The sequence below is a fragment of the Nycticebus coucang genome, chromosome 2 (assembly GCF_027406575.1).
Source record: "Nycticebus coucang isolate mNycCou1 chromosome 2, mNycCou1.pri, whole genome shotgun sequence".
Lineage (NCBI taxonomy): Eukaryota > Metazoa > Chordata > Mammalia > Primates > Lorisidae > Nycticebus > Nycticebus coucang.
In genome coordinates this window covers 110,810,814-110,835,855 of record NC_069781.1, presented here as the reverse complement: position 1 = coordinate 110,835,855, position 25,042 = coordinate 110,810,814, and the positions used below count along the sequence as shown (strand labels likewise).

The window sequence follows — 25,042 nt, the reverse complement described above, 5'->3', positions numbered from 1 at the left end:
GAACAAATGGGATTAACAGACATATACACACCACCCCAAAGCTAAAGAACATACATTTTTCTCATCAGCCCATGGAACATACTCCAGAATAGATCATACCCAATACAAATCAAATCTCAACAAATTTAAAATAATAGAAATTATACCCTGTGTCTTCTCAGACCATAAGGCAACAAAGGTAGAACTCAACTCCAGCAAAAACGTTCATCCCACACAAAGGTATGGAAATTAAACAACCTTATGCTGAGTGATAGTTGAGTCCAGGAAGAGATAAAGGAGGAAATTGACAAATTCCTCAAAGGTAACAACAATGAAGCTACAAATTACCAAAACCTGTGGGATACAGCAAAAGCAGTCTTAAGAGGGAAATTTATCACATTAGACGTTTACATGTGAAAAGCAGAAAGAGAGCAAAGCACATCGACAAACTCATGAGCCATTTTATGGAAATGGAAAAACAAGAACAATCTAATCCCAAACCCAGCAGAAAGAAAGAAAGAACCAAAATTAAATCAGAGATTAATAAAATTGAAAACAAAAGAATCATTCAGAAAATTAATGAAACAAAAAGTTGGTTCTTCGAAACAATAAAATCAATAAACCTTTGGCCAGATTAACTAGAAACGGAAAATTAAAATCCCTAGTAACCTCAGTCAGAAATGATAAAGAGGAAATAACAACAGATGTCACAGACATATAAGAGATTATCTCTGAATACCACAAGAAACCCAGAAATTTGACAATGTGGAGGAAATGGATCAATACTTGGAATTACACCCTCTCCCTAGTCTTGATTTCTTGAATAGACCAATTTCAAGCACTGAGAGCAAAGATCACAATAAAAAATCTCCCAGCAAAAAACTGGCCTGGCCCAAATGGCTTCACACCAGAATTCAATCAAATCTTCAAAGTGTTCTAGCACTTCCTCTTTATCCAACCATAGTGCAAAACACTTGGGATTATCAGAAAGAATCCATTTTTCATCACAGGTAACAATACTATGTAGAAGTAGTTTGCCTTTATGTTGTGACAGCAAAGAAAGGCAAGCTACGAGACGATTTCTCTTCTGATCCTCATTAAACTCATGCAGAACTCATCTATACAGCTTCTTTACCTTGCCATTTGTTTCAAGTGGTCCAATATTATTGGAATAGTAGCATCAAGCCTTGCTGCTAATTCGCATATAAGTTGAGATGGAGTCCCTTTCTGCTTTCCACTCTCATTATCCACCTTGATCTCAGGTCACCCACATGGTTCATTTTCAAGCCTAAAATCACCAGAATAGAACTTCTCAAACTACCTACTTACTGTGCACTCCTCAGCGCTCAGTATATATCCTTCCCATATACTTCTTTGGTAATTTCGAGCTGACACTGCCTTGGTTCCACAATGGAACTCATATTCAAAAATAGCATGGATTTTTTACTTATCCATGGTTTCACAAAAATTGCTCTAAAAAATTTTTTAAAAGATAATCACAGGCCAAAATATGCTTTGGAAAGACTGAAAATGTACTTCCACAATAAAAATAAGACAAGATGTGTCAAAATGAAATGTCAAAGGTATCAACTGTCAAACTTAGAACTTAAGGAAATGAGACATTTCATACTTCATAACCTAAATGCAAGTTATAGTACATAAGGTGATGGAGTATAATACAGTTACTTAAAACCTTGTTTTCACAGAAATTCAATGTCATCAGTAATTGCTTATAATATAATCTATCATTTAAAAGAGAAAATGTCAAAAATATATAAACAGTAATTATTGAAGAAAAATGACCATAGTGAAACAGAAAACACTCCAGTAATAAGAATCGTAAGTACTTATCTCTAGTTAGTAGAATTGTAAATGATTTTCACTTTTCCCTTTATATTTTTCTATATTTTCTAAGTTTTCTACAAGGACATAATTGGCTTTTTTTTTTTTTTACTTGTATCCAAGTAATACATCACCTGGTAACCAAAAAACCAGAAGAGTTTATAATAAACGCAAAGGTCTTACACCTGCCCACTCAGAGAAAAACCTTGTAGCTATTTCTTGGCCCAGCTATCTATGATTGCCCATGATTTACTCGTCTATTCTCACAAGCTGTCTGCTGCAGGCAACACCAACTGAGTTTCCAGTTGAAAAATGAAAATTTTGCTAGTTTATACTACCCTTTTTTTCCAATGTCTGATGCTTACATTTGTGATTTTAGTTATTTTACTGGTTAGCTCTGGAATCTAAAGGATATTCTTAAATATCTATTTCTTTCCCCATCAACTTTCCAAAGTGATTCCTGACATCTAACTTTATGAGAATAGCATGGGTGGCTCCTGTGGCTCAAGCAGTAGGGTGCCAGTCCCATATGCCAGAGGTGGCGGGTTCAAACCCTGCCCCAGCCAAAAAAAAAAAGAGAATAGCATTGCTCCCCTCCTCACTCAAGTTTCCTACCTTTTCTAAATGCCCCTTTCTTTGCTACTTTCTACTTTTGACCACTTTCACTTTAGTGACAAACAAGCAGCATATGCTCTGCTTGTAAATTATTTCTAACAACTAAAAACACACAGTGTTTTTATTATAATAACTATAAGATATTGTTCAATTTTGCACCCAGTGGAGCTGCCTTGGAGGTGGGCTTCCTGCTCTACAGAACAAGTCTCACACACTGCAGGCCAGGGACAGTATTCTTGACACTAAGATCAGATACTATCTCCTTGCAGACAGTTCTTCATGGTTTCATTTCACGGCACTTTTTAATTTGTTTCATATTTCCACTCCAATCTCTTGGGGAACTTAATGTTTTACTCTGTTTTAAATTATGTGGGGGTTTTTCCTTGTGCCATTTGGCTTGATTATAGCTCAAAAACATTCCAGGCCCTGAATCACAATTCCTCATCGGTTGGGTCCTTTTCCCCTTGATTTCTCTCTCCCCAGCATTGTCATTGAGGACCCTTGAGCACACTGTCCAGCTGAGCTTCATCTGGGGGTATGCGGCCTTGGCCTTGAGCTCCGGCAATCTGAGTGCCCTTGCTGTGATTTGAATGTTTGCCCCCTCTGAAGCTCATGCTGAAACTTAATCCCCACTGTGCCAGTGTTGGGGGCCGGTGGGCTTTAAGAAATGACTGCCTTTGCCTTTGCCTTTGTCTCATTCCTCCACTCAGGCTTGTACCAACAGAGAGGGTGACACTGGTGGGCTAATGGGTTAATGTGTTATCACAGCAGTTTCATCAGAAGAGAAGAGCACATCTGCCCCTCAAAACATGGTGCCCTGCTGACTAGTCCTCACCAGCAGATGCACCCCCCTCAATTTTGGAATTCCCAGCCTTTAGAACTGTGAGAAATAAATTCCATTTCTTCACAAATTGCCCAGTTTCAGGCATCATGTTATAAGCAGAAAATGGACCAAGGGAGCCTGGAGATTCAAAGCCCATCTAGCTCCCAGGCCTTTGCCCCAGGTCACATGTGGCTTTGACCCCCTCCATGCAGGTCTCAGCAGGATAACACTGTAGCCAACCTAGCCACTCATTCACTGTAGTCATGTGAGTAAGTCCTAAACCAGGAACAAAAATTACAGACATAATCGATGGGCAGGTGGAGTCCTCCTGCCTCCCTTGAGAGCTGGAAGGAAATGCTGGACAGGGCCTGGCTCCTTCTGTGCCCATGAAACATTGGCCCTGCAGAGGGAGGGGTGCCTAAGATCCCCACACCCAGATTCTCATTTCGTAAATGAAACAGAACTATGGTTTTCTGCTGTCCTCAGCCTCCTGTTCGTCATCCCAGAGAGTACACTGAGAGAGGCCATGAGATGAGGTAGTGGGTCCTCTGCACATCACCTTACCTGTATGAAGAGGACGCAAGAAAAGGACACAGGCTGCCTGGCCCTGACATCTGTGCCCACCTAGCATATGCTCAGGAAGTGAGCCCACAGGCTTGGATGAAGGAGGGTCCTGGGATCCACAGCACAGGGAGGGGGGTGGACAGCGGGAGGCAGGCTCCCTTCTAGCTGCAGCTGGCCCACTGGAGCTCCAGAGCTGGAATGTCCCTGGAGACTTGTACCCCTGAGACAGCTGCTGGCCCTGTACCCTGCCTCCAGGAGCTCTGGATGTGGCCCTAGGGATGGGCACAGTGGCTCTAAGAGCTGAGATAACCCTGGCCCTGAGGGAGGCCAGCTAAGGGCCACCTGCCGACCATAACCCTGTGGCTGGGCAGCAGGCCTTTCCTTGAAGGTCTTTAGGGATATGGCCCAGGGTCCATCCTCATCATCATCTTTGTCACATGGTTTCCAGGCATCCCACATATGATGCCTCATTTACCAAGGGAGCAACTAAGTCTCAAGGAAATGAGTGTCCTGCCTATAATGCAACCACCCAGAAGAAAAACAGTTTCCAGCAACATCAAGGACATGGAGGAGAGGTTTAAGAGAAAGAGACTTAAATAGAATCTCTCAGGAGGTACCAGGGCACAGTTCAGGGCCAGATTAGAGTGTCACTGCCTCTGAGATGTGGATAGAGCTTGGGGCCACTAACAAGGCAGAGAGTGTGCTGAAGGGAGCTCTCTGGTATGGATGGCGTCAGAGTCATGGCCTTGGCGCAAAACCCTGCAGAAGTGGCCCAAATCAGAATTCCAAGCATGAATCAGTCAACACCACAGAAGGAAAACCACGAGTCATACATCTTCACACAGTTACCTCCTTTCTTTATGGCAAAAGATGGAAAGGTGGAAATAGCAGGCCAGCTCTCAGGGGCGGAAGTGACCAGGTAATATTGGAGGGTCTGCCTGGGTGTCCTGCAAGAGGCTGAGTCAGCAGCTGGCCAGCTGTGAATAACCTAGAAAGTGTGGAGTGAGAAGGTAGAAGGAAGGAGCATTGTTATTATCTCACCAAAAAATACAGTGCTCTTGTGACCAGCATGGACCTCAGGTGAGCAGAAAATTGCACATTCTTCCAGTCCCTACAAAGCAAGTCCTGGATCCACCCACCTCAGAGGTAGGGATTTCTGCTTCCCTATCTCCTAGGGCTCTTCCTATCCTGCCCAAAGTTTGTCTGAGCTGTCTGGCTTTAAGCAGGGCCAAGCCATTGGAGAACCTCCAAAGAGCCACACAGGAGCTGTGTGTTCCTGTGCACAGGCACACCTGGCCCAGAAGGGTTCAATTCCCTGCCCAGAAGGGCACAGCCCCTCAGAAGACACTAGAAGAGGGAGGCAGAGGAGCACCCAGACCCCATGCCCACCGGCCCAGGCTCCTCCAAGGGACAGGACACAGTCCTGCCGGAGGGACACGCAGAGAGCCCTGAAGGTGTCTTATGACCGGGGGAACTGAGTAACATCTCCGTGGGTACAGGCTGGAGTGGAGGAATAAGATGAAATCAAAGGCAAAATGTGCTTAATTCCATGTCAGCCCCATAGATGACAAGGGACGCACCTGGACACTGTGCCTGTCCCATCTGCAAAAGTCAGATCAGACAGGAAGATTAACTTTTGGTTCAGGGGACAAGGCTTAACAGCATGTGTGCAGCATGTACCTGATGGGATGGTACAAATACGTTACTGTCCCGACCTACAAGATCACAAAGCTGTCCCTTGGGGCTTACAAAGGGAGGTCTAGCCAGCCTTCACAGCAGGACAGCAGCCAAAGCTGTCTCCTGGCCCCTTGGAGGACCCCAGCCTGCGGCTTGGATTCACAGAGCCACCCATGTCCCCTGAGGATCTCATGCTCCAGAGAGTTCCACTGAGCACCATCCACACATTCCAGCCCAGCAAACCTTCTAAGGGAGAAGCAAGCACCGACCAGCCCTTGTGTACCCCCCACCCCAACCCCCGGCTCTCTGCCAAAGCCAAAACTCCAGACAGAACTGGTGGAACAGAATGTCAGCATTTCATTAGTCTGGAGGGCTCAAAAGCACGTGGCTCTGGCCTCAATCAACAGCCCAGAAATCTCCCCCTGGCATTCACTGGACACCACCCTGTTCCTGCCAAAAGCACAGTGTGAGCTGCTGAGGTCCACAAGGGACCTGCCCGCCCAGGCGGGGTCTGTCTCCCAGGTCTCCTGGGCTCTGTCCAGTGGCATGCCGTGCCCAGAAGATGAAACATTTTGCCTGAAGCTTTTACTATGCAATGAAACTAAAAATTACCACGTGAAAAAGACATTTCCTCTTAAAACAAATGCTATTGGAAACATTAAATGTTATGCTATTTCCTCTGCCTTATGTTCAAATACTTAATTTTCCTGGACAAAAATGTCAGGAAAATAACTTGTCTCTCCTGGAGAACTGCTCTGCCTTCTTCTATAAATTAAGAACTGGAGCTTTTCTTAAAAGCCTTAGCTACTGAGAAATGAAAGTTAAATGTTAGCCCCATGCCAGCATCCACTTTATCTCCAGCTCCCGATATATTCATTTCTCTTTCCCACTTTCCACTGAAGTCTGCCAATGTCCTTGATTTCACTTTAACTTCTTGTGGGAGTGTGCCAAGGCACCTGCCAGCTCTTTGAAATAAGGGGAGGAATTAAAAGTAAATTAGCAAAGAGGCTCTTGTAAATAAGCAAGCACAGAGCTTGGCATTTGTGTCCCATAATCTGAAGAAACCATGTTAAGAGCCAAGTGCTGGAAATGGCAGGAGAACAACTCTTGAGCCATTCAGAGAAAGTGGGGTGGCCCGTCTGGAGCTGGAAGGGGAATATGGGGAGCACCAGATATTTCATTTATCTCCTGCCATGTAACAAATCGCCCCAAAACTTAGTGTGTTAAAATGACCACAATCATTCTGTGATCACTTGCAGCTGGATGGCTCTGGCTCAGCTGGGTGGCTCTGGCTTAGGGCTTTCTGCTGTGTGGTCACACAGTGGCTGGAGCTGCTGGGGGCTGGCCAGGCATCTCATCACGCAGCCTCAGATCTTTTTATTACACGCTGTCCCTGTGAGCTACTGTGTGCTTTTCCACAACATGGTAGCTGCAGGTGGTAGGACTCAGGGCATGTCAGCTCAGAGCTCCAGCAAGAGCCTGCCAGCGGCACACAGGTAGAGGCTACATATCACCTAGGGAGTTGGGCACCGTCTCTTCTCTTGGACATGGCATATCCCTACTGTATATCCACCAGTCCTGAACCTGGGCCCCAGTTCCAGAGCAAGAGACAGACCTCACTGGTCTGTGGGAGGGGAGCTGAAGAGCATGGGGGTGCATCTAAAAGCTGCCATCCCATAGTACACCGAAGTCTGCTGGCCCAGCTCTAACTGGAAGGTATGCAGGTGCACCGCAAGCAGACTTCATCTCACACTGTCTGGGAATTGAGGACAAAGCGTGTCTCTGCTGCATGGCACGCCTGCCTCCATCGAGAGGCCTGCTGGGGGTGGGGGAGAGAAGGGGGTGCGCTTCTCTGTGAGACGGATCCTCCCACCCAGCATGTGCCATGCAGATGCCCCTCCCCTGGGGCCAGGCATATGCCAGGGTCTGGCTAGAGTCACTGTACCACCAGGACAGGGGCTGCCTGCCCGGCCCTGCTGCTGCCCATGCCTGCCAGGAGCACGTGTAGCTCTTGCTTGCCTGGGAACAATGGGGACACTAGAGTTTAATTGGCCCCTGGCTCTGGGGCTAAGAGCACAATATGTGCTTCCTCATTAAAAAAAAAAGAAAGAAAGAAAAGAAAAAGAAAAAAAAATTGAAAAATTATAGGAACTAAGTTCTTTTGCTAAATTAACTGGAAATGGCACCTTTGCATATTACGTGGGGTTTGAGGAAACATCTTGTGGGGGATGAAAATGAATGAATGAATTCCACATGCTGCTGGGGCCTCAGAGGAGACACCACATGAAAGAGGTGAGCCCAGACGCTTCTGAAGAGCCTGGCCAGGCCAGCTGCTGAGGGGTGTACGCTCTCTCTGAGGGTTGCCAACGCCTTTGCACTGGCCTCTCTGGCCATCCCTGAAGCCTCTCCCTCAGCCTCCAAGACTCTGTGCCCCCAGATGGTACCATGTTCCATGCCAGAAGGAGCCTGCCTGTCCACACAGCCCTAGGCTAGGTCTGCGCAGATACTTGATGCCTGTAGTGAGGACTCCAGCTTTCCAGTTCTGAATCCCCCAGAACAGGAGGTAGAACCCAAGAATGATACCAAACTGGAGCTGACCTTTGAGCAATGCCCTCCCCAAGGCATCACTGCCCCCGAGGACCACCTCTCGGGAAAGACATTGGCTAATACATTTTACCAAATCAACTCTCCACTACCCTCTGGATGGTTGGATTTAGGAGGAAAACAAGTGAATTGGGCCACAAAGAGCAAGACTCACAGGGGACAGCTGAGTTAGAAGAGACCTTTCTGCATGTCTGTTTCTCTAAGTTTAGCTTAGTCTCAGTTTCTTTCCCCAGTTTCCTGGACACAGGTTGTTCACATGTGGACACAGGTGTGCGTCCATATCATGTTACACTGTGTTGGGCAAAGATCGTTTTAAACAGCACCAATTTCTCTCAGGTCTTTTTCTTTTACTCTGCTGGGACAAGCAGGTATGGCCACTGGGAGCCATGCATGGTTCGAGACACCAATGGATGCCCAAATATGATGGTAAACTATTCCTGCTCCTCATCCCCTGGAGGAGAACACTGATGCTCAGAGAGCGTAACTTCAGGACCCCAAGGCAGCCCCACCCACCCTGACCTTGTAGGACAACGTGATGTTTCTGAACTCTACCTCTTATGGGTCCAGGTTTTTATTTTAATATGGAGTATACAGACCCACTCTGGGGTTATTAGCACAAAATCAGAAGACGTGCACAATCAAGCTTTCAGGAGGCACAGATAATGTGGGACAGGGAGAAAATTCAGGTTCAGATGGACAATGAAGTGGGTGGAGCTCACCTAAGGAGCAGCCCTTTCATTGTGAAGACACGGTGACTGATGGGGCAGGTCACTCTGCATGTCCTGGATGGGAAGCAGCTGTTCAGTGCCGGCCCCACAGGCTGGGCTCCCTGCGCTGCCTGCCTCACCTGCCTCCTGGGACGCTGGTAGCCCGCACCTCACAAAGAGCAGGCCTGTGTCGTCTGCAGCAGCTGGGCCTTTGTGCCTGAGCCCCTGGTGTCCTGTGATCCACAGAAGCCCCTGACCCCTGCTGCCTGCCCCAGCCTGACAGGCAGCTGCCAACACCCAGAGACCAGGCTGCCCGCCTCCCCGAAGCAGCTTATCACCAAAGCCGTCCATCAGTGGAGCCACAGTGAAGAGCTGGCCGGGGGAAGGTGCTTTCTACCTTGGCTCTTCTCGTTTATTTTTTTTAATTAATTTCTTTAAATGGACAGGTAACAATCACATAGATTTCTGGTAGACAACACGATGTTTTGAGATGCATACACACCCTGTGCGATGGCCAAAGCAGCCACTGAACACAGCCATCACCTCGCATACTCAGCATTCTTTTGTGGTGAGAACACAAAATCTACTCCCTCAGCGATTTTCAAGTATACAGTACATTATTAACTCCAGTCACCACGAGGTGCAGTCGATCAGGAGCTTATTCCTCCTGTCTGACCAAACTTTCTGTCCTTTGACCAGCATCTCCCTATTCCCCATCCCCACCCCTGGAAGCCCCTTTCTGTTCTCTACTCCCGAGAGTGCCTTTACACTCTGCCTGTAAGTGAGGTCATGTGGCATTCGTCCCTCCAGACTCGCTTATTTCACTTAATAGTATGTCCTCCATGTTCACCCAAGTTGTCGAAAATGGCAGGCTTCCCTTCTTCACGGCCCCTCCCTGTGGTACAGACCGTATTTCAGCGAGAAGGACATTTCAGAGAGGCCAGGGATGGCAACAAACACACACCCAAGTCAGCACAATGTTCTCCATGACTTCGAAAGCCCAGCATCTGAAGTCTTCAGAAGAACTGAAGTGACCCTATCAGAGAACAAGGAAATTATCCCCTTGCTGATGACAGTTTTTTCAGTTCAGTAACATTTGCCCTGCATCTTCTGTACTTGGCATTCAACCCCACTCACCTTGGCAGGCCCTGTTGGACAAGCCTTCCTCCAACGCCTGCACCAAGCCACGGGCTGCTGCCCCTCGTGCTGCAGGCAGGCAGGCTTCTCCGGGCCACCTGCCACTTCATATGTGTGTATATACACATATATATGTATGTGTTATAGAAAACTAGACTTTTTTCATGAAGAGCAGTTGGGAGTGCATCCAAGAAGCCGATTTCCTTGTGTGGACCCAAGGCCAGTCAAGGGACTCACTTGTCCTCTGCCACTTTTCCCAACAGCCATGCCTCTATCACCTTTCTGCAGATAGAGCATATTTCTGTGAGTTTTGGAGCCAGAAATAGACTGGTTCCCAGAAGAGAGGCAGAGAATACACAGGGGACTTCAGATGTATTCATTTCTCCATAATTTGCTCCAAGGCAGTGTCCTTATGTCCCCTCCAGGTACCCCTGGGTGTCCCTCCCGGTCCCCCGGCTGCTGGGAACACACACTTGTCATTGCAGCATGACTGGCAGCCTGTTCCAGTCTCCCCATTTCATCCTGTGTTTTGGAAACAATCCTGCCACATCTGACATTGTGTAAAAACACATAAGGCAAGTGGAAGATTTTTAGGCAGCCCTACATATTCTGAACAAAAACCAAAGACAGTACATGAAGTCCCAGAAGTCCCAAAAGGAAGCATTTGAAGTGCAACTGCTAAACAAATGTGCTCCTTCCTTTAAATTGAGAGCACACATCTCTCAAGGCTTCTCGCAGAGCTTGCTCTGCCCCAGCCCTGCCATGGGCCCTGCTGAGTGGGGTTCACAGGAGTTGTGGGAAAACTCTGAGGTTTGCACCATCAGAATCCTTAACTCTGTGAAGATAGCTTCCTCATGCCACCAGTGTCTGAGGCATGTGCTTTTATCCTGTGCCACTCACCGCACAAACACCAGGATTTCTGCTACCATGATTGGAATAAAGACCTTAAAATAATACCAGACTCTCAACATTGGGGTGTCCCCTGCCTCACTCTGGCCTGCAAGGCCCCTCTGGCAGCAAGGTGCTTGTGTGGTGTCTGAGTCTATCCTCGACTTAAAATCAAATCTAAGTCGTTGAGTGCAAACTGCCAGGCAGCCCTTTGCAGCCCTGGGTGCACACTCAAAAATGTTGACAGCACAATCGTACTCAGCTCTGACCTTCTCTCTATACTCAGGGACTCTGACTGGGCCATTTGGGGATGAATGAAGCCTGGGCATTTCCTAACGATTCCCTCTGTAGGTGACACAAAGGTGTAGGCAGCTGACAGAATCCAAAGGGCAAAAGTGTCAGCTGGGCCTTAGTGAGAGAGGCAGTTAACTTCATGCGATAATACCACAGTGATTCAGAAGGGGAAGACAGTAGCTCATTGTCAGATATAGTACCTTAGAGGTGACCACTGCCAGGATGCCAGGGAACGTCCCTGGGACGTGGCATCCCTCACTCTCATTAGCCAAGCCCCTCACTCTACCGCCTCTACAGCCAGGTCAGCTTCCTGGGGTGAGTAAAGCCCTTCCTCCTGCCTGGTGACTGTTGGGTTTCAAGGAAGCTCCTTTCTCCTAAAATGTTGGGGTTTCAGGCAGCTGCCTAGGTCCTCAGTTCTTGGAATGGTCTTGGTTGAAAAATGTCCAGACTCCCCAAAGTGAGGTGAATATGAAACAAAATTTATTGAGGAAGAGAAAGGTAAGTTTACAGTGTAAGAACAAATATAACCTGACAGAGCAAGATATATTCTCCATAGACAGGGAACAGGCCTCCATTGCCAAGGCAAGTTGGCAAAGAAGCAGGGATTATAGTCGGCTGGATTAGGCCTACCTCTTGGTTCAGATGTCACCTCAGAACCAGAGTCTTATTGAGTATGTGGAACCTCCCATGAGCCTCTTGGAGAGCCCATGATGAGGGTGAACCACACGATAATTAGTCTTATGGCTGTTCTAGGTCACCTTCAAGATTCTATTGTACCTGCTATTAGACTAGAGGGTCCTCTGCAACCTTTTGCAGTTGGCACACTAAGTTCTGATTGGCAGATGGGTAGGGTGGTCCCTCCTCCCCAGGTAAAAGCAATCACTTGGGACAGAATCAAAGTGGATGGCAGCAAAATGGGAGCTGGGGCCCACCCTTGCCCCTTCCCAGGAGAACTGTTCCTAACTAACTACCTGACACCTGACAGCCTCCCACGGTCACGAGCAGAGAGTCAGACCTCTCTGTCAAGTCAACTTTGGGAAGATATCCACCCTACAGGCGGGCCCAGGAGAGCACTCGTGCCCAAACACAGCCCTACCCCTACACACACGCTCCAGGGTGGCAACATAAGCCCAGGTAGCAGGAATTATCCCCATCACAGATGTAGTGGGCCCGAGGTTGCTGGGTGATGTGTGCAGCTCTGGAAGTAGCAGACTCCCGTGAGCTCCTGGAAGGTGGCCAGGATGATTCACCCAAGGTTTTTGCCTCAAATGCCCCATTTTCCCTTTTAACATTGGTATTTTGACTTAATTTCAGGCTTAGAAAAAAGGTTGCAAAATAATACAAAAAATTACCAGCTAACCTTCGTCCAGATTTCCCAAATGTTGAGATTTTACCACTTCACTTTCTCTCTCTCTCTCCATTCTGCACTCACAGCGTCTCTCTTTCTCTCTCCCTCTCAATCTCTCTCTCTCTCTCATTGAAGCCATATACAGAGAGAGCTGTAATTTATTTTCTCAACCTCATGGAAGTCAGTTGCAGATATGATGCCCATTTTCTCCTGAATATTAGTCCATATTTCCTAGAAAATCAGGGATATTCTCTCACGTAACTACAGTACAAACCATAAATTAAGATGGATACAATACTATTGTCCACACTGCTGAACTTACTCAGATTCTGCCGGTTGTTTCATGGATGCCCTTTAAGGTAAAAGAAGACCCCAAGTGTGTGCTCTCAGCTGGCCTGCCTTTGGGTTCAGTATGTCTCCTAAATTTCTGTCTTCTAGGCCCAGTGGGTTTGTCTGTCAGATGTTTTCTCAGGTTATGCACTTGTGTCAGAAATATTCCCAGAAGCAAACCCTTACTCAGCTCAGGGCCCTGGTGTCAACCCATGAAGCTGCCTTGGGAATTTGCCAGGTATGTGGGAAGCCCCTGCAGTTGCCAGGTGCCTCTCCTGAGAGGGTGGCCTTTTCCATCCTCCTTTCAGAGCTGCCTCTGGCCCTGCCTTTTCAGCAGCCTGACTTGGGAGCCTGATTTCCAACCCTGAGCACTCTGATGGTTACAATCCTCCTCTGTACACATGATGAAGTGGTCCACGGGTCCCCCCTCTAACTGGCTCAGTAGTGGCCTAGAGAAAACAGCAAGCTGAGGAAGTCAGACATCCTGACAAGGGATGACAACCACACTGGGAGCATTGTCTGCCCGCCTGCCTCCTGCTGCAGCCGCCTTGTTGCTTCATGGCTAAGAAGGGTATTTAATTTAGCCCAGCACATAAATTAATATCCACACAGGCTGCAGCAAAGACCTCCCGTGGAGACCCAGCTAGAACTTCACCCCACCCACCAAATTCAGGGTGAGGGTGTCCCCGCTGGTCACTTAGGGGGCCAGGCTCCTACACCCATGCAGCGGGCATGATTGTTATGTAAACATGGAGCGCTGCGCTGGGGTGGCTTGCCCATCTGCTCTGCTGCACACTTCTAGCCTGCACTAATCATTTTCCATCCTCTTAGGTGAAAACTTGGAAAATGTAAGGGGGCTCTCAATCTCCTTTTCATTTGCAAACGAGCCATTTCAGCTAAGCGTGGCCCCCTATTCTTCTCCAGCATTTGTGTTTGTGAAAGGATCCATCTCAAATTTCTGGGGCAGGAGCAGCTGCTGCCGAGGCCTCTTTTCTCTTGGCCGCCACCCCCCTGCCTCCAGCCCCCTCCCCGCTTTTGTCTCTGTCAAAGCCAGCGCCCCCCCTTTGACCCCTGGCCAACTCGGAGCCTCCTCCTTTGTCAGCCTCCCCAGACAAGTTTCACCCTAAATCAAGCATTGTTTGGGCTCCGGAGGCCAGCACGTGCCCATATCCCCTAATCTTTTAATTTCATCCCAGGAAAAAGCAGCTGTTAGTGATACACGCAAGGCACAGCTGTTGGCTGGGCCTGCTGCCTGCTCCAGAGAACAATGAAGAAGAAAGGGGCTTGCAGGCCTGCAGGGAGATGTACATCTCCTTCTCTTTTTCTTCTTCTTAGGTTTTTTTTTTTTTCCTTTTGCAACAGTTGGCAGCACGTGCTGTGAAATGCTGCCCTGCTAGAAAAGCCACCCTCCCCCAACATCGTTTTGGTCACCACGGGTTCACTGCCCCCACATTCCCTTTGGTTTGCACTTGGGCTCATTTAAAAACCACACTTTCAGTTTCAAAGATCCTTGGCGCATGGTGTGATCCCTTTGCTACAAAAATGATCATCTGATAAATTACAGGGTGAGACCCAGACGGGCAAGACAGAGTCTTCTTACCAGCTGGCACATGGCCACATAGGGCTGCTGGAGCCCTCCACACTGGCGTCCGAGGGGGAGGAGCTGTTTAGCAGCATCAATGCTTTGGGGACCTAAACATGCATGATCAGAGGACAAGAGGAGCCCCTAGAAATACCCATTGTCAAAGCCAACCAAAGTCATCCTAGCACTGCGGAGGGGGCTCCACCGACGTTGGAGGGCTCCCAATCTTTGCCTTCTCAGTGTACCTACTAGGCAGTGGTAGCTAGATTTTCTGGGTCCTTTCCTTGGCGCACTTGTGCCTCAGCAGCCTGAGGCATTTGAGAAGTAATGCAGGAGACAGGACCAGCCACTGCCCTGAGCCGCCGGTGTACCCCAAGCAAGGTGGGTCACCTCCCCAGAAAACAAGGGACTGGACGGACTCTCTACAGCACACTGCCCCATAGAACTTTCTGGGACAATGGAAAGGTTCTCTGTCTGCGCTGCTCAATACAGCACCGAACATGGGAAATGCAGCTGGTGCAAATTAACAAATTTTTTAAAATTGCAATGGATTTAAATTAAGGTAGCCACATGCAGCTAGGGGCTACTGTATTGAACAGCACAGCTCCACACTGTGGGCTTCACATGTGAAACAGGATCTGCAGATGCCCAGGACCTCTTTCCAGAGTCTGGTATAACTGATCCCGAGAGCAGCCCAAGCACGGTGATTTGTATGGCTCCCTGGTGGATCTCATGGGTGGTAAAGTCAGAGCCCCCTGTCTCACACGGCCTTCTAGGCCTGCATCGCGGCTCTACAGAACACAGTGTCTAACTTAACCATAAACATTCCTTGCCTCTGAAATGCAGAGGATTTTTAAAATAATTACCCAGTTTGGTGACTCTTCGGAGTCAGGCTGCACTTGGGCATCCCTTGACCCTAACTTTTGTCCCTCTTCTGCCTGCCATGCTGAAGTTTCAGGACTGTCTCTACCCAGAGGTGGCTCATGCAACCATAAGTTGGCATAGAACTCTTTCCACCCACTTTATCTCACCTCATAGGGCATTGAAAAATGCCTGCAGAAACCCGACGCTCACCAGAGCATATGGCTAGCTGCACACCTGCCTCACGGGCACCTGCTGGGCCTCCCAGGGGTGTGGGGCTGCTGGCTCTGGCACTGCAGGCCACAGCAAAGCGTCCGACTCATTTGCATGCTGGACGCCTGCCACGTGCCTAAACTATGGCAGATCTGACACGGCATGTCATTGCTTTGAAGACCAGCCAATGTGAAGAAGGCTGTGCCTCTGACAACAAAGCCAGCCGCCCATCTGAGACGCGTGCTCAGGCCCTTCCCGGGAGCAGGCGCACACATGTGCACACAGGGGCCAGGCAGGGGCTGCTGCACACAGACAGGCTGCTGCATATAGACTGCCACAAGTCAGGACCTTGTGAAGGTCACACTCAGCAGTGGTGGGGGAGTCAGCTCCCTGACCATGTCCAGCAGCTCCCCAAAGAGCCTGACATGCTCTGGGAACAATGGGTTCAACCCACATTTTTGTAAATCAGAACCAAGTCGTGCTAGTTTCCGTCCATCAACATTTCCTTTTCAGACAAAGAGTGCCTCTGTTGTTTTTTTTAATCCATCTCTATGGCTAAAGAAAAAGGAAATGAATAGTGACACCTTGATAACACTATCTTCCAAGGTTTCTCCCCAGTGCTGATAATTGCAACCATAGCAAGCTTTCAAATGCCCCCAGAAGAAGTGAATTACTTTTTTACCAGATGCTGTACAAATAACTGGAGACCTTTTGCCCTCCTCACTGCCCGAGTAGACAATAATAAGGGCAAGTAGAAAGGGCCAATCCATTTGGATGAATCCTGTCCCTGGGAATCAGGCCCTTAACTCCAGAAAGGGTTAAAAGTCAAGGCAGCCACTGCTGCCCTGTCCCCTCTGCCCCTCCAGGGTGACAATTGGGTAATCACAGTGAGTGAGACGCCACGAGACCTGAGGCCAGCCGCCGCCAGCCACCTCCAGCCCACCTCAGCCATCTGTCCAGACAAGGGGACGGCCATGCCCTCCATGGAGGTAGGGCTTAAAACAACACAGAAGTAGGGCCATGTGGTGACCCGGCCAGGTCACCAAGGGAGGAGAAGGCATCCCATAAAATACTGTGACACTTGAGGCCCAGCTGACGGCTGCAGCTGAAGGTGGTGGGCAGCTTCCACTCCTGTGCACAACCTGCATCCTACCAACCTCCCTTGGCTGGAGGTGCAGAATGGGGTTCAGGTTGGAGGCTTTCCTCCTGGCCAGAGAGCTAGGGAAGGTAACAGGCAGGCGTGTTTTAAGGCCATTAGCAAAGAACAATGGGAAACTGAAAGGTAATCCCAGTGAATGGAAGACAGAAAGTGGGCTTGTGCCAGCAGCCGCAGGGTCAGCTCTTTATCCCAGACGGCAGATGGAGGGGCCTGGTTGCTGGGCAGATCTCTGCCGCCTGCCGTGAGGGGGAGGGGAGCTGTAGCTCCTCCCTCGCTGCCTGACTCCAAAGCCCTGTGAACCCAACAGCAGCTGACCAGGAGTGAGGGGCACTGTGTTTTCTATGCAGGGGTGTCAAGTCACCCATTGCATCCTCACAGGAGCCCTCACTGACCAGGGCACCTCCACTCAGCCAAGACACCCTGATCCCTGTCTAGCAGTCCTCCCAATCTGAGCACTCTAACCATGGGGAATGGATGTCCCTGAGGAGGGGCAGGCATGCCCCATCCTTCTGTCCTCCATGATTGCCTCAGCACACTACACAGAATTGTTTCCTTATACATGTGTGCACTGAGCCTTCGGGGGTGTCTTAGCAAAGGCTGGCCCCAGGCCACAGGTACGTACACTGGAGTACATGCACACTTGGGGGAGGACTTTCTCATGGGGTATACACTGGGTGATGTATACCTGGGGGTATGTGCACACTGGGGGGATGTTCTCACTGGGGGTGTGCACACTGGGAATATACACATTGGGTGGAACATACACACTAAGAGAACGTGAACAATGAGGGATGTGTACCCAGCTGTGTACACACTGGGGACATGTACACCAGGGATGTGAATACTGGCGGGCATGCACACCCCAGTGGGAATGTGCACACTGGGGGAATGATCTCACTGGGGGTGTGCACACTGGGAATATACACATTGGGTGGAACATACACACTAAGAGAACGTGCACAATGAGGGACGTGCACCCAGCTGTGTGCACACTGGGGTCATGTACACCAGGGATGTGAATACTGGGGGCGTGCACACCCCAGTGGGAATGTGCACACTGTGGGGAAGTTCTCACTGGAGGTGTGCACACTGGGAATGTACACATTGGGTGGAACATACACTGAGAGAACATGCACAATGAGGGATGTGCACCCAGCTGTGTGCACAATGGGGACATGTACACCAGGGATCTGAATACTGGGGGCGTGCACACCCCAGTGGGAATGTGCACACTGGGGGCAGGATCTCACTGGAGGTGTGCACACTGGGAATATACACATTGGGTGGAACATACATACTGAGAGAATGTGCACAATGAGGGATGTGCACCCAGCTGTGTGCACACTGGGGTCATGTGCACCAGGGATCTGAATACTGGGGGCGTGCACACCCCAGTGGGAATGTGCATACTGGGTGATATGTACCTGGGAGATGTGCACACTGGGGACTTGTACATCAAGAATAGGCACATTGGGGACATTTACACTGAGGGAAGTGTATCTGGGGGACATGCACACTTGGGGATATATATACTAGGGGATGTGTACCTGGAGGACGTGTATCCTGGGGACATGTACACTGGGGGGATGTGCACACTGGGGACACTTATACTGGGGGATGTGTACCTGGGGGACGTGCATACTGGGGGATATGTATGCCAGGGGATGTACACACTGGGGACCTGCAGACTAGGGAATGTGTATCTGGCGACAGGTACACTGGGGGATGTGTACCTGGAGGACATGCACACTCGGGACATGCATGCCAAGGGATGAACACTCAGGTGAACCCAAATGGGACTTGTACACTGGCCCAGGTACATTCACTGCCTTTGATACCCCCAGAGCTAGGGCCTCAGCACTCAGCAGACCTTGGCCACCCTCCCCAGAAGGACACACTTCAAGCCGACATGCATGGAAAGACACCCTTAGTTGGCGGGTGGTGCAAGAGCCACAGCAGGGAGGCTGGAGTGCCCTGACCATATCCCCAGCCTGCTTTGAAATCTCCATTATGTCTTTTTAGCCCCTTGCTGCCAGATGGTCCTAGCAGAATCATGTGCTTCTAAGAATTGCAGCATGTCTATTTGCACAGTTGAATTTTCCTGCTTCTGCAGCCCCTTAGGCCACAAATAAGCATAGCTTGGGATGTGCTCTCAGCTAAGCTTGACCACCACACCTGACCCCCAGGGTGCATTTTGCCTTTCTGCCTCTGAGCAGACAGCCCTTCAGCCATGGCTACCTCACCATCTTCTACCTTCTCCGTGCTAGGAGAACTATTTCTTGAAACAATATTTCAAGAAAACGCATCTGTGAGAGTTCCAGTTTTAATTCAGCCAGTTGCTTAACAAGCAGCCACACAGAATAAGTGTAGGTGCTGAGCATGTGCTGATGCTGCCATAAAGGACACATGAGATCTGGCCATGTCCTTCTGAACTAAGGTTAAAGGACCATAGTTTTATTCAAAACTCAACTCATTCATCCAGTAGAGTTGCTGTTAGGTACACGAAGCAGTATAGCCATAGCTTGGGTTCAGCTTCTTGATGAAATTGCAATGCTGGAAGCACCCTGCTTCTGTCGCTGCCACATCTCAGTCCCTCCAGTAACTAAGAGGAAGTCGAGCCCTTGGTGCTGTGTTGGTGTTACAGTGCCTTCAAGAGCCACTGCATGCTGCAGACAGAACCATATGGACTCTGTCCATTCTGGCCATCAGCAACTCTACCTACAATGTTTACTTCTAGATTTCCCTAACACTGAGTGGTAAAGTAGCACAAATTCTTCTAAGAAAAATTTAATAGCATGCAAAGTAATATTTTTAAAATCAATGTCCTGACCCTGATTGTAACCTTTCCAACCTTTGGAGAAATTCTCTTTCTGAATTATTTTTCTAGAACTGCTATAACAAAGACAGGCTGGAGGGGTCAGCAACAGAAGTTTATTCTGGAGGCCAAAAATCTGATGTTGATTCCTTATGAGAGAGAGTCTGTTCCAGGACTCTATGTTAACTTCTAGTTTGCTTACCAGTTTCAGTTTTCCTTAGCTTGTACTTCTCTGCCTTCATCTTCAAATGGCATTCTCCTTGCATACCTTTCTGTCTCCAAATTTCCCCTTTTTATAAGAGCACCAGAACCAGTCAGATAGGATTAGGGCCTACCCTAATGACTTCAATTTTATTATACATCTGTAAACATCCTATTTTCAAGTGCCCAAAGAGTTGTCACCAATCTCTCCATTATCATTACCACCACCATCATCAACCACATGAGGCACCATCACCACCATCACTACCACCACCATCACCACCACCATCACTACCACCACCACAACCACCACCATCGCCACCACCACCATCACTACCACCACCATCACCACCACCATCACTACCACCACCACCACCACCACCATCACCACCACCATCACTACCACCACCACCACCACTACAACCACCACCACCACCATCACAACCACCACCACCACCATCACCACCATCACTACCACCACCACCACTACAACCACCACCACCATCACAACCACCACCACCACCATCACCACTACCACCACCACCATCACTACCACCACCACCACCATCACCACCACCATCACTACCACCACCACCACCATCACAACCACCACCACCACCATCACCACCATCACTACCACCACCACCACCATCACCACCACCATCACTACCACCACCACCACCATCACCACCATCACTACCACCACCACCACCACTACAACCACCACCACCACCATCACAACCACCACTACCACCACCACCACCATCACTACCACCACCACCACCATCACCACTACCACCACCACCACCATCACTACCACCACCACCATCACTACCACCACCACCACCACTACCACCACCACCACCATCACCACCACCATCACTACCACCACCACCACCATCACAACCACCACCACCACCATCACCACCACCACCACCACCATCACCACCACCATCACTACCACCACCACCACCATCACCACCATCACTACCACCACCACCACCACTACAACCACCACCACCACCATCACAACCACCACTACCACCACCACCACCATCACTACCACCACCACCACCATCACCACTACCACCACCACCATCACTACCACCACCACCACCACTACCACCACCACCACCATCACAACCACCACAACCACCACCACTACCACCACCAGCACCACCACTACCACCACCACCACCATCACTACCACCACTACCATCACTACCACCACCACCACTACCACCATCGCCACCACCATCACCACCTTCACCACCACCACCACCATCACTACCACCACCACCACTAGCACCATCATCACCACTACCACCACCATCATCATCAACCACCATGAGGCACCATCACCACCATCACTACCACCGCCACCACTACCACCATCACCACCACCACCATCACCATCACTACCACCACCACCACCATTACCACCATAACCACCAGCACCATCACCACCACCATCACTACCACCACCACCACTACCACCATCACCACCATCACTACCACCACCACCACTACAACCACCAACACCATCACTACCACCACTACAACCACTATCACCACCACCATCACCACCACCACCACCACCACCATCATTACCACCACCACTACCACCTCACTACCACCACCACCACTACCACCATCACCACTACCACCACCACCACTACAACCACCATCACCACCACCACTACTACCACCACCATCACCACTACCACCACCACCACCACCATCACTGCCACCACCACTACCACCTCACTACCACCACCACCACTACTACCATCACCACCATCACCACTACCACCACCACCACTACAATCACCATCACCACCACTACTACCACCACCATCACTACTACCACCACCACCACTACCACCACCATCACCACCACTACCACTACCATCACTAATACCACCACCACCATCTCTACCACCACCACTACCACCTCACTACCACCACCACCACTACCACCATCACCACCATCACCACTACCACCACCACTACAACCACCATCACCACCACCAGTACTACCACCACCATCACTACTACCACCACCACCATCACCACCACTACCATCACTACTACCACCACCACCACCATCACTACCAACACCACCACCATCCCACTACCACCACCCCCATCGCTACCATCTTAATCACCACCAATCACCCCAATCACTACCACCACCATCACCATCACCACCACCACCATCATCACTACTACCAACACCAACACCACCATCACCACCACCACCATCACACCATCACTACCATCATCACTACCACCACCACCATCAGCTCCACCACAATCACCATCATCATCATCGCCATCACTATATCTAACCTTAAAACTCATTTCATGCCCAGAGACATTTTAGGTGTTTTATCTAATTTAGCTCACTTGCTTACAGCCACTGATACATGTTATGGATGAGGACCCTGGCCAGGAGCAATGGCTCACTCCTATAATCCTAGCACTCTGGGAGTCCAAGACGACCAGATTGAGCTCAGGAGTTCTAGACCAGCCTGAGCAAGAGTGAGGCCATATCTCTGCTAAATAAATAAATAAATATTAAAATAAAATAAAACAAAATAAAATAGATAGGGACCCTATAGTATAGAGGGCCAGATGGGCAGGAGCCAGGAGGCCCAGGATTTGAATCCCAACAGCAACACTGTGGGATCCATGCCTTTCAGGGAATATTCAGATGGGCACTGTTTGCTAGCAAAAGCCTGGAAATAGCCTGGATAATTTCTATAAGAGAGCACCGTGAAATAACTGACCACAGGTGTGTGTTGCAACATGCTCATGTCTCATGAGCAGAAAAAGGCAAGTCACAGAATCTATATAGTGTGACTTTGTTTGAAACAGTCCAAAAACAGGCGATATTTAGCCATCTACTGCTTGGTAACTCATACATGCACAGTAAAATTTTAAATGACACAAGTAACAATTAACAGTGGTTACTGCAGTGAAAGTGAGAACATCAAGAACAATGCTACAGGACCATTCCAACTTCTGGGTAAGGTGCCAACTGCTAACCTGTGTGTGCTTTATTTATTATTATCATTTCATATGTACATGCAAGTTATAGAAACTATTTTGTGTGTATAGTATCTTTCTGAATTATTTTTTTAAATTTTTTTAATCCACAACTAGAAATAAAACCAGAAGGGATAGTGGCATGTCTCTGGAGTCTGCACCGCCAGGGCATCCTGCCTGCAGTGGTCCACCCTCCACATTTCTCCATGGCCAGAATGAAGAGCTATAAACCCAGAGCTTTTCCTGCAACTCCGAGCCACCAAGGTGCTTTCTGACCCTGGGTGCCTCCGTCTCCTCAGAATGGCTGAGGCAGTATACAAAGATTGTGTGCAAATCTCAGTCTTAGCAAAAAATTCTCGTTTCGTTATTTTTGTTTAGATTAATTTGAAGCTTAACTCTAGGGCCCTGTCATTTGAGCAGATAGGAAACTCAAACTCAGACTTAGCAAGGCCTCCAGCAGCCCCAAATCTGGGTGTCTCCTCCTAGGATCTTGGATGGGATAATGCACCCTCCTACAGCCCCTCCAAGCTCAGGATGCCAGGATAGTGGGGGCTCCAAACTAGGCCCAGCAACCCTGGTGACCTGACATAGCACAGTCCTCCCACTGTAGCTTCCTCACCTCCTCGGGCCCTGATACTGGGGGCAGGTTCCCCTTCTTGCCTTCCCGCTCAAGGATACCTCCATCACTGAGCACAGGCAGGTTTCCCCTGCCCTAGCCTCCACTGAGATCAGGAAAACAAAGTCTGGGGCCACCAGGGGCAAAGGACAGTGTGACACAGAATGAACGAGTCACCTCTCTTACCCCAGAGCACTGGCCCAGCCTGAGCAGAGGAGTTCTAAGTCCTTGATGCTGTGCCAGAACTGGGCCACCTCTGATCAACACCCTGGTTGGTACGCCATCCTGCCTCCACCCTACCTCCCGGGGACTCCAGGTTATCTGAGGGATGATTCACCAGCTCTGTGTTCTCCATCTCTGACTGAGAGGGCCCAGCGTTTCCCCTGGTGCCCACCTCCCCTCCCCACCTGAGCTTTCTCAACACCCCGCTTCCCAGTTACATTCACCTCCATCTTCCCTGCCCTTAGCTACTGAGCATTTGCAGCCTGAGCATCAGGTGATGGCTGGCAGCCTGGGACAGGAGAGCTCTCTGGCCTCCTCATGCTCCGCCCAGGGACAGAGGGCCCATCTGCTGCAAGCAGAGCCCAGCCCAAGGGGCAGCAGCTGGGCTGAGAAGGGCCTCTGCTAGGGATGACTTTTGACCTCGCCTCTGTCCTAAGGCCTAGAACACACACATGCACAGTCCATGTTTTGGCTAAGCCCAGGGTCTGACTTTCGAGTCTAGTTGGGTCAACTGGGTTTGTTTGCATATGCACATCTGCAAATTCTAACCAGTCATTTGAAACCCAATAAACATTGAGAACCGAACATGTTTCATAACTCATCTAGAGGCAGAATTTGACCTGAATGCACATGACTTTATTTACCTGGCTTAGTTTCACTATGAAATGTTAACCCACTTGCTTACTGGATGCTGCCACACTTCCCGGGGGGGGTTGCAATGTGTAGCTCAGGCACAATCCAACAACTCCCAGGTCCAAACCCTATTTGACTCCAAGGTTGCAGGGGATAGACCACGAGTCTGTGTCCACGGCCTGTGTGCCCAGAAAGTGGATGCAGAGTTGTCCTCAAGGGAGGCTGGGGCTCAGCACAGCCCCAGTGCCTGGCCCCCATCATCAGGTTGTGTTTGCCACTGTCTGGGAACAGGGAGCTACAAAAGCTCATGAGGAATCTCACTGTTCCCACCTCTCACGTGGGAGCAGATGTGTCCCCAGTTTAGCTGAGACTCCTTAAGACATGGGGGTGGCCTCCCAATGCCTCTCAGTGCCACAGCTGGATTCCCTGAATCCCCCCCAACTCATTGCTGCAAAGAGATGCTGGGGGCTTGTCCATCTTCTTCCTCCCCCTCTGATGACCCTCCTAATGTACGTGCACACACGCACACACGCACACACACCCTGCAACACAGATACACACTTGTGCATGCAGGCACACAGCACACACACTTACCCTCACAGCAGAAGTTTTCCCAGGACAACTGTCCTCTGGACTCTGTAGCAACCAGCTACAGCTTGTACTCAGGTCTTTCAACTCAGAATAATTCAGAAAGTGAACATGGTTTGACCATAGTTTGCTGTCTCCCTCAGTGTTCACCAAACCCACCAGAATTTGCACAACCAGAGGCATGTTGTCAGAAAGGGCCTTCCCCTTAACTTCCAGGATTTTGTTTCAAATAGCTTTGGATCCCCTAGAATTGTTCTCAAAGCTAATTTCAGAATCAACAAAGAAGCCTGGCT

The 25,042-nt window shown here is 49.3% G+C and overlaps 1 protein-coding gene across 1 annotated transcript; it reads left to right on the top strand.

Annotated features, from left to right (window-relative positions):
- Positions 1-4,892: 4,892 nt before the first annotated feature.
- LOC128598187 (basic proline-rich protein-like) lies at positions 4,893-21,666 on the top strand (the record flags this gene model as incomplete). Its single annotated transcript, XM_053608505.1, is given in 8 exon segments — positions 4,893-4,903; positions 9,012-9,197; positions 10,212-10,251; positions 16,331-16,453; positions 19,925-20,942; positions 20,993-21,270; positions 21,273-21,403; positions 21,600-21,666. Coding segments are annotated over 8 exon segments (1,854 nt in total), but the record flags the coding sequence as incomplete, so codon positions are not given.
- Positions 21,667-25,042: the final 3,376 nt, after the last annotated feature.